General features: G+C 46.1%; 1 protein-coding gene across 1 annotated transcript in view; it reads right to left on the reverse strand.

Annotated features, from left to right (window-relative positions):
* The window catches only part of LOC102753148 (chromosome unknown open reading frame, human C1orf228), a 39,730-nt gene that overhangs the window by 17,069 nt on the left and 11,800 nt on the right, over nt 1–10,861 (reverse strand). The window contains exons 2-6 of the mRNA XM_006769280.2: nt 8,466–8,589; nt 6,854–7,081; nt 3,925–3,993; nt 3,358–3,524; nt 1,666–1,862 (exon numbers count right to left, since the gene is read on the reverse strand). Coding sequence (XP_006769343.1) covers nt 1,666–1,862; nt 3,358–3,524; nt 3,925–3,993; nt 6,854–7,059 — 639 coding nt within the window. The 5' untranslated portion in view covers nt 7,060–7,081; nt 8,466–8,589. The remainder of the gene's footprint in view (nt 1–1,665; nt 1,863–3,357; nt 3,525–3,924; nt 3,994–6,853; nt 7,082–8,465; nt 8,590–10,861) is intronic.

The raw sequence follows: 10,861 nt of genomic DNA on the forward strand, positions 1-10,861 counted from the left end.
CTGGCCTGGGCAATAAAAACATATTTTCAAATGGGGATAATACTATCGGCCTCCATCAGCTATTATGAAGACAAAAAGAGATAGTCTATGTGGGCTCCTAACACAGTGCCTGGCATGTAGGAGGCACTTAATAATGGAAGAGAGAGAGAGAAGAGAGAGAGAGGAAGAGAAACATCAATGTGAGAGAGAAACATCGATCGGTTGCCCTCCCGTACATGCCCCTGTGCCCTGACTGGGAAGGGAATCCACAACCTTCCCGTGTACTGGATGATGTTCCAACCACCTGAGCCACACCAGCCAGGGCTCTCTTCTCACTTTTTACATTTTACCTGGTGACCTTACTTACTTCCATGGTTTGTTATCACTTCTCTGCTCATGAAATTCAAACTACTATCCTCACCTTGGATATCCCTCTGCAGCTTCAGCCTTTTATTTTCTACTGTCCAATGGGCATTTCTTCTAGATTCCTCAATTGAGCTAGGAATCAGAATTACTTGGGGAGTTTACTAAGAAAAAGTTTTATTAAAGGCTGCCTCAGAGCCCTAACTGGTTTGGCTCAGTGGATAGAGCATCGGCCTGCGGACTGAAGGGGCCTGGGTTCGATTCCGGTCAAGGGCATGTGCCTTGGTTGCGGGCACATCCCCCGTGGGGGGTGTGCAGGAGGCAGCTGATCAATGTTTCTCTCTCATCCAATGTTTCTAACTCTCTATTCCTCTCCCTTCCTCTCTGTAAAAAAATCAATAAAATATATTTTTAAAGGCCGCCTGAGAGCTGTCAGATTATATGGGAGGGAGGCTTGGGATTAAGTATCTTTTAAACAAGTGACCTATCTATGTCTTCTGTAACCAGCTTGGCCTGCTCCTCAGATGGAGCCACCAAAGCTCATCACATTTATCGAGTCAAAACCGAACTCTTTTCAAACGAAATAGGTTTCCCCACTCTCCAGGTGGCACACAATTCCCTTGCTGTGTAAGTTCAAAGCGGGGTGTCATCTTTGACGCCTTTCCTTTTACTGCCCCAAGTCCCACGCGTTCTGCCTCCAAAATGTCTGTGCAACCTGGTCACCTGTATTCCCACTGGCACAGTTCAGGCCTTACCATCTCTTTGACCCCTTAATTGTTCCCCTGCCTCCTGCCCATTCTAGAGCTGTTTTGAGAGCTTCTGACGGCTCATCTCAAAACTATTCTTTGAGTCTCCAATTCCCTCCTTCGAGGCAGGGTGTCTTCCCGTGGTCACCATGCCCCAATTCCAGGGCACTGTCTGAGAGGAAGGCAGAGGCCAAGCAATAAAGGAGTCTCCCCAAGCACCCGAGATCTGGTCTCTTCACTGACACACTATCTACAAATGCACCGAGATTCCTTCCTATCAAACTGACTCCTCTAATCTTTCCTACAGCCCTTTCATCATCCTTGTGGCTTGTCTCAAACACTTTTAAGCCTGCCAACATCTTTCTGATCCTTAAGTAAACAGGACAAATCACTCTGACGGGAGGCGTGAACTCTCCGCCCGGCCTTGGCCTTCTAGAAGTAATGCTGATTGAACAGCACCCGTGCAGTGGCGGGCTGAGCTCCGTTTCGCATGCCTGCGTGGAGTGCGACTGTGGAAGGTAACGGTAAGGTCACGGCGTGTGAGTCAGAACCGCGGGAGCCTGCAGCCTGGGCTCACCTGGGCGCTCCTGAGCGTCTGCAGGGCCAGCTGCTGAGCTTTCGGGGACACAGAGGGCAGTAGCGTTATCAGACCTTTGTACACTTGATTCTGGTACTTGGGATTACCGTGGACCAAAGAATCCAGCAGAACCTGCACTTCCTCCTGGGTCTCTTCTGACTTAGACTTGGCCAAAAATTCTGCTATGGATCGTACACCTGAGCAAAAAGGAGAGGAAATGCTAAATTGGAAGGGATTTGTGAACACAATCCTCACTCAAGATTACATAACATTGGATGAAAGAAGGTGAAGGGATTAAGCAAAGAAACATATGTATAACACACAGACATAGACAACAGTGTGGTGACAGCCAGAGGGAAAGGGGGGTGGAGGGTAGCTGGAGGTGGGCAATGGTGGGGAAAATGGGGAGGGACAGAGACTTTGCTTGGGACGAGGGGCACACGATGGAGTGTGCAGATGGTGTTTTATTGACCTGTACACTTGAAACCTGTACCCCAATAAATTCTATTTTAAAAAAGATTACACAACCTGAGGTAATAGGATTAAGATGTATTTAACCAAGCCCGTTCAATCAGAGCAAAGTTGAGGCTTAGCCTCATGTTGCATCATTGTCTTGTTCACTTCTGGCTATGTGGCTGGTTTCAGTATAGGCATCTCAGCTCATCAAAGTGTTCTAAATTTAAAATGGCTCTGCAAAATGCCCAAATAAAAACATATACTTAGTGCTCAGCAATTTACAAAATATTTTCACAAATACTATGTCATTTAATCCTAGAAACGATATTGAGAGGGCGGTGTTAGTTCCATTTTATGGATAAATACCCTAAGGCTCAGAGAGGCCATGGGGGACACACAGAGAACTATGATTAAAGTGCAACGAGGGCTCTAGCTGGTTTGGCTCAGTGGATAGAGCGTAGGCTTGTGGACCAAAGGGTCCCGGGTTTGATTCCTTGGTTGCAGGCTCCTCCCTGGCCCAGGCCCTGGTCAGGGCTCGTGCAGGAGGCAACCAATCGATGTGCACACATCGATGTTTTTCTCTGTCTTTCCCTCTCTCTCACATTCTCCCTAAAAAAAAAATCAGTGGAAAAATATCCTCAGGTGAGGTTTAACAACAACAACAACAACAACAGAGTGCAATGAAGGAAATGCTTTGACAAAGGGATGCTTAGGGGACGGCATCTCCTTTACTCGCCTTGTCAGAGCACCTGATGGATCATACTGAAAATCCCGGATTATATACCTTTCTCACCACACTGTGAGCTCTTTGGCAGGGACTGTATTTTATTCATCTTCGTGTTCCCAGCACCTTAGCATATACCTAGCACTCATATTCAATGATTTTATTTCAATTTTATTTCTAGAGTTATTCATAACTCGGTTTCACAAAGGATTTTAGGCAATGGCTCAATAAGTCTTTGTTGAATAGATGCATGTAAAAGGACATATTTAAAATGGAAAAAGTGTTTCCAAAACCACAGCAGAAAGATTTGAGCAGATGATGAATCAGGAAAATCATAAATCTGGGTCTGGGGGTGGCGATATGCGTGGGAGCTAACGGAGTCCTCTGGACAAAGTGCTTGCGGTGCAGCCGGTTCCGCGGCAGCTTTCCTGCGGGGGTGCGGGGCCTGCCCCCGCGTCACTCAGGCCCTGAGGCAGACGTAGGAGTTCGCCCTTGCCATACGCAGTACCCACCGTAGCTTTCACAAATGAGCTCCTTGTACTTCCTGCCAGCGTTTGCAATAACCTGAAGTAGCTTGATGGATTCCTTCTTGTCCTCCTCTTTGATCTTCTCCATCCCCAGTGTTTCCAAGAGTGTTAGGGCGCCTCCAACCTCAAGAAATTCTATAAGGTACCGGTTACTGTCCAGAGGGACAGAAGAGTAGAAATAAGACACTCGTCAAGCTCCTTGGCCCTAACCTTTCTAAGGTCCTTTCTTCACATATGTTGCCCTCCTATCCAGGAAATGCTCATGGGTAAAGTGACACAATAGTTGGGAAATGCTTCCTTTTGCATTTAGCAAGTTCAATTCAATGGACATTTCTTGTGTTTGGTTTTCTGTTTTCACGACCAAGGGGATGCTGACTAGTAAAGGGCCAATGGAGAACATGGGATGGGGGAGCAACTAGAACAGCAGCACAGTTGGCACTACCCCTGGGTCCATCCTGGGGGCTACGAGGTACCCGTGTGGTGCGGATGCCAAGGACACCATGAGCCCGATATGCAACTGAGAACCCAGCATCTCTCCAGAACAGAGCTTACCTGTTTACAGATGTTAAGAAGATGCCAATGGACTTTAAAACCTTCTCTAAGCTTGAGCCGGTCATATAGCTGAATGACAAGTTAAAGAGTGAATTGCAGGGTGGTTTCCCACACAGAAGCCAGACCTGGTGTCTGATCACTGGCACCATCAATACCCAGGGTGACCCAGGATGACCTTTTATCTGAGAAGGGCCACTAGGCTGAAGAAGGGGCGACACACGTGGGGTAGGGAGCGGGGGTGCTGGCAGGCACGTTCATGGTTCTCCAGGAAGCTCTCCTGGGACGGTTCAGCCACCGTGGCTCTGACAGGCTCTCTAGGGAGCACGGAGGCTCTGAGGAACAAAGGCTGCCTGGGGAAAGCCTCTCTGCCGCCACCACCGCACCCTTGGGTCTCAGCAGGGTTCATTACTTTGCGCCTCACTTGTAGACTTCTCTGAAAACAATCAGCTTCATCATTAATTCCCAATTTTGTACTTGCTCAGAGCTTTACCCTGGAGGTCACTATCTTTATGAAGAATTGCATGTCGTCCTAATAAGAACAACAGGAGAGAGCGGAAAAATTAAACTCTGATTTAAAACAATCTCGGTATTTAATGTTATTTTTAATGTGAGCCTTTGCAAAAAGCTTCATTGTAATAAAGCACCCAGAGCACGCATCAGCTTGGATACAAGGTATGAAATCAAACCACAACAGAAAAGGAACCAGTCAACAATTACTAGGCTCATCACACATCACAGGCTCTTAGAACACTTAAGAAATTAGCTGAAATTATTGCAGCTCATGGAGGATAACTGAGAGCTTCCAGGACTGATACAGGCTAATGTCACGGGTTGGAGGTAATGGTGCTTTGTTGGGGGGGAGGGTGCGTGAGGCAAATTATCTCTGCCGCGCCCTGGATCCCAGGATGCCAATAGACGCAGAGACAGATTGGCTCATTAGGAAAGGCTCTTTACTACAGAAAGTGTTTGCTCTTGCCTGTTGCCGCTATAGCTGGGGGCCTGCCTATCAGCTCACACGGTAGTCCCTCCATTCCTACCTTGTCTGCCCCCTGCTCCCCTGAACCCCAGCCCCCATTCCTGCCTCAGTGCATTTTCCCTCTTTTCTTCAGTTACCAGCTAGGCTGGCCAACTTTCATCACCTCCTGTTTCCTCTGTCCCAGGCAAGTCCTGTGTTCACAGCCACTCACAGGCATTCTCGGTCCATTATTTCAGCAATTAGTTCCAGAAGTCTGCCACAATACCAGCGGTAGCTAACAAATGCCAAGCATCTGTTGTGTGCCAGGCACTGTGCTAGTGACGTTGCTTGCATGGTCTCATTGGATGCTCACCGCACCCTGCCGTGGGTGCTATTAGTATTTCTTTCTTTTTTTAAAATATATTTTTATTGATTTCAGAGAGGGAGAGGGAGAGGGAGACATAGAAACATCAATGACGAGAATCATTGATCAGCTGCCTCCTGCATGCCCCACACTGGGGATGGAGCCCGCAACCCAGGCATGTGCCCTGACCAGTAATTGAACCGTGACCTCCTGGTTCATAGGTCGACGCTCAACCACTGAGCCACGCTGGCCAGGTGGTATTTCCACTCACTTCATGAGCAAACAATCTCAGACAGGCCAATGACTGGCCCGAGGTCTCAATGCTAACTGATGGAACCGGGATATGAACCTAGGCCAGTGATGGCGAACCTTTTGAGCTCGGCGTGTCAGCATTTTGAAAAACCCTAACTTAACTCTGGTGCCGTGTCACATATAGAAATTTTTTGATATTTGCAACCATAGTAAAACAAAGACTTATATTTTTGATATTTATTTTACATATTTAAATGCCATTTAACAAAGAAAAATTAACCAAAAAAATGAGTTCGCGTGTCATCTCTGACACGCGTGTCATAGGTTCGCCATCACTGACCTAGGCAGTCTCGCTCAGAGTCTGAGTTCTTACAGTCGGGTCTCCCTGCCTTAGGCAGGTGGAGGGAGTGGGGCTAGATTAGCTCCTTGTTTAGTGTTAGAGGTGGAACTGAGGCTCTGCACTGTCCACGGGGTGGGAGACACTGAAGTCGAGTGGATGGCATGTGGGCTTTGGGCCAGACAGACCTGTCAAACCTTATCTCTGCCACTTACCAGTAAATTACTCAACCTTTTAAAGGTTCATCTTTCTTATCTATAAAATGGGATAATACCAATCACTTAATAGGCTTGGTGTTAGGTTCAAATGTGATAATATTTGTACAGTACATAACTTAGTGCCTAGAAAAAGACTCAATAAATGGCAACTAATAGTTCTGTCATTGTAATATACAAATCCTTAGTTTCACTCATATATTCTGGAAGTTCAAGGTTAAAAAAGGGGTTTGAGCTCTAGCTGGTTTGGCTCAGTAGATAGAGCATTGGCCTGTAGACTGAAGGGTCCTGGATTCAATTATGGTCGTGGGCACACGCGCAGGTTGTGGGCTCAATCCCCAGTAGGGGGCATGCAGAAGGCAGCTGATCAATGATTCTCTCTCATCATTGATGTTTCTATCTCTCTCTCCCTCTCCCTTCCTCTCTGAAATCAATAAAAATCAGAATGAATTTGGTGATGAGGCAAAGGTGGAAACCATAGCAGAGAAAGAATAAAGTCCCTAAGGAGATAGGAAGGGATTCAAGTGCAATACTAATAGAGGATTAGTGCTAGACGGAAGGAATACCGACTAACTCTGATGGGCACGAAAGAGGTTAGGAGTGAGATGAGGATATATTTATAGGTTGGAAAGACAAGAAATTGAGAGAGTTCTTGATTTTTGGAGGATATTTGACCACCAGATGTCCGGTTCTAAAATCTTAGAATGGAGAAAAGAGCTCCCTCAATAATCGCGCCTCCTTTTTTCCTTTTGAAGATGGCCTATTTTGTTTTGTTTTTTCTCTCTCTTCTGTTCAGGAAAGGATACGTGAGTCTAAGCCAGGTGGTCAAGCGTACCAGGAACAAGCTGGCTCCCAGGGAAAACTCCTGCTCCAGCTCAGAGGCAGTCTTGCCTTGGTTGTTTTCAATGAAATTGTCAAGGATGTGACTTCTTGCGACTTTTCCAGCATTGTCCCAATCCTGTAAAAAGCTCAAGAGCCGGCTAATTGCTGCCTGCTCCTTTATAGAAGTCATGGTCAATCGGTCCTGAGATTGGCTACAGAGGGAAGGAAAACAGACAGGTTACCAGAGTGTTCAGAACCAGGCGAGTCCTGCAGGTTACTCAGGGGCTTCGCTCTTCAGGCAACCAACCGGAAACAGGTGAGCCTGTCACTTGCATGGATACAGTGAGATTCAGTACACCTCTACGACTGGTCACCTGCTGCTCGAACAGGGAAGCTCTAGCTGCGTTGTAACGCAATTACAAATATCAAGGTAAATGCCGGCCTCAAATCGAAGGGCTACAATTTTAGCTCTTTGGCCTCTTTGCGGATGCCAGCAACTAAAAGGACCACAGGCTCCAGCTGAGACGAAGGTGCCTGATAAAAACCTGGGCCTGTCCTACCCGTCACTTCACACAGGGTCAGAGATTTAGGGACGTTAGAGGCCTGTCCCCCTCTTAAATACTCCGTAACCTTGTACCTTGGGCTTTCGTACTAATTCTCTTAAAAACAACTTAAAAAAAAATCCTCACCTGAGGATATGTTTTTATTTATTTTATTTTTAAAATCCTCACCTGAGGATATGCTTAGAGAGAGGAAGGGAGAGAAACATCGATTGTCTTCCAAAGGTGCCCCAACGGGGATCAAACTCGCCACCTTTTGGTGCACGGGACGATGTTCCAACCCAGCCACTCCGGCTAGCCTGTGTTTATTGATTTTAGAGAGAGAGAAAGGGAGAGAGAGAGAGAAACATTGATGTGAGAGAGAAACATCTATCGATTGCCTCCCGGTAAATGCCCCAACTGGGGATCGAACCTGCAACCTTTCCAACCAACTGAGCCATCCAGCCAGTTTTAAAAAACAACTTTAAAAAAAGTTAGTGGGAAGAAAAAGTTCCCATTCCATAGCTGGATTAATGGGCTGTGGTTTGTAGGAGCCTGTGTCCTTGGGAGAGTGTTTTCAGTGCGGGGGAGGGAAGGTTTAAAATAAACCCGTTTTCCAAAAATAGTTGTGATTGAAAGTGTTATTATCCATAACAAATGTTAGTGCTGATGGGAGAGAGGCATGTGTGATTCTTTTGTCTAACAGACAAGTGAAAGTCATATTTCACATTATCATGGGGTTTTCTGTGATTTACAGAATATTTGTGAAACATTACTTGCAGTGGCCATGATTGATATGGAGAGAACAGCTTGTGTGTAGGGGAGATGGGTATTTCACGAAGACGGTTCAACATGAAATTTACAGTCCCATAAAGTGCTTCTACATCTTTGCCAGAGATCTAGTTAAAAGGACTTTACAGTCTGAAACATCCTAAAATTGATTCTAAATTAACGTTTCCTCACATGTATTTGAGATATTGATGGGGCCCGGCTATCAGGATTTTATTAGGAAGCAATAAGCTGGAGCATGCTGAGACAGACAGACATACACACCAACCTCCGCTCCTCCCCAGAGGACACTGGATATGGGCTCCCAGGAAGGGGCGTCACGTAGCCTCCAGGACAGAGACAACCACGGATCCTGTCAGCCTCGGCAGCCAGATGAATAGCTGTGGATCAACCTAAACACAGAAATGACCAAAACCCTTCATGGGATCATGCATCAATCACTGGGAATATTACAGCCCTATGTCCGAGAATAACTCTCAGAGCCCACGGCCATCTTCAACAGCCAAACTGGCCTCAAGGAAAGGGGATGAGTGGCTGTTCTGGACCCCAGGGAGGAGGGGTTGATACATCACCTTTAGCTTAATCAGGCAGGAAAGCACCTGGTGTCCCTGCCCTGCTGTGGATGGACCCATTCTAGAATCAAAACTCAAAGTGCTACTGCAGATGCACCCAGGAATTCTAGGACACCAGGGGCAGGGAACTTTCGGGGGGATCTTACGGCCACTCAAGGTTTCCTTGCATCTCAGTCTTCCCCGTCTTCTTTTTTAAGACAGAAAACAAACAAATGGCAGCATGGGAGATCACAGTGATATAGCTCTAAATCAGTGAATATGTAGTGACGGCCCATCACAGTGGTTCTCAACCTTCTGGCCCTTTAAATACAGTTCCTCATGTTGTGACCCAACCATAAAATTATTTTCGTTGCTACTTCATAAATGTAATGTTGCTACTGTTATGAATCGTAATGTAAATATCTGATATGCAGGATGGTCTTAGGCGACCCCTGTGAAAGGGTCGTTCGACCCCCCAAAGGGGTCGCGACCCACAGGTTGAGAACCGCTGGCCCATCACATTGGCACCATGCAAGGTGCTGTGGGAGATGCAGAGATGAAGATGGCACAGCAAGGGCCCTTGAGGAACTCCAAATCTTGTGGTAGAGTGAAGAACATCAGATTTGACATCAGACCAGGTTCAAGGTCCAGCTCCCCACTATTGATAGTAAAACATCAATAGTACCTACCTTATTCCTTGCTATCCTCCAGTCTCACTCCAGAGGCAGCCACTTTCAACTCTGTTAGCTATTTCTTCTACTTCTATAATCCCAAATAATGAGTTTATACTATTTGGTATGTGTTCAGTTGTGTCCCCTTCGTCCCCTAGCATTCAGTACCTCAGAATGTGACTGTGTTTGGAGACAGGGGTCTTTAAAGAGGTAATTAAGTTAAAATGAGGTCATTAGGGTGGATCCTAATCCAATATAACTTGTGTCCTTATAAAATACTAGAGGCCCAGTGCACGAAATTCATGCATGGGTAGGGTCCCTCGCAGCTGCTGGCCACTGGCCGGGGCCTCCCTTTGTTCCGCGCTGCCCCCTGGTGGTCAGCGCACATCATAGCGAGCGATCGAACTCCCAGTCAGTTGAACTCCCGAGGGGACACTTTGCATATTATGCTTTTATGTATATAGATTAGGGCACAGACACACAGAGGGAAGATCGTGGGAAGACAACAGAAGTCAGCCATCTACAAGCCAAGGAGAGAGGCCACAGAAGAAAACAACCCTGTAACACTTGACCTCGAACACCTCGATCAGAGCCTCCAGAAGAGAGAGAGGTTTCTGCTGTTTAAGCCAGTCTGTGGTGGTACTTTGTAATGGGAGCCTAGCAAACTAGTACATTACTATTATTGGATTTGTCAATATTAGAGATTATGTATATTCTGGCAGTTGAGGAATTAGCTCTTGCACCACTCTAACCCCTATTTTTACTCCCTTGTCCTCACAATACTATAGTTTCCCACAATTTATAGTTAAATCAATAGTTAATGTTTACATTATTGGCCAAATAAACACTGTGCATTCAAGCTGTAACCTATTAGATTTTCTGTCTCTTACAAATTGGTTTCACCTGGAGTTAATTTCTTTTTCCAATTGCTTAATTTTCAATGTACCTAGAGCTATTTTTTTCCAAATGTACCAATCATGTAGCAATTGTTCTTCTAAATATTCAGTCCTCAGTGATCGGTTCCATCTTTTCCCTGGAGACTCTGCCCATTGTCTTTTGCTCATTTGGACCCATTGCTTACTAAGCCTGGTGCACCAGTGCCCTGGGATTTCCTTTTGTCAGTCTTCCCTGTTGATCGCCCTTTTTCCTGGATTCATCTCATATTCCTTCTTGGTTTACACTCTCTTTTTGTTGAAGCATGTTCTCTAGTAGCTTCCTAAGAAATGAAAAATATTTTTTTCTGTGTGTCCTTAGAAGTCTGAAAATATTTTTGGCCTCATGTTAAATTGGTTGGGTATATAATTCCACGTTAGAAATAAGTTTCCCTGGGCCCAGCTGGTGTGGCACAGTGTTTGAGCATTGACCTATGAACCAGGAGGTCACGGTTTGATTCTTAGTCAGGGCACATGCTGGGGTTTTGGGCTGGATCCTGAGGCGGGGGG

This window comes from Myotis davidii, unplaced genomic scaffold (genome assembly GCF_000327345.1).
Source record: "Myotis davidii unplaced genomic scaffold, ASM32734v1 scaffold924, whole genome shotgun sequence".
Taxonomy (NCBI): domain Eukaryota; kingdom Metazoa; phylum Chordata; class Mammalia; order Chiroptera; family Vespertilionidae; genus Myotis; species Myotis davidii.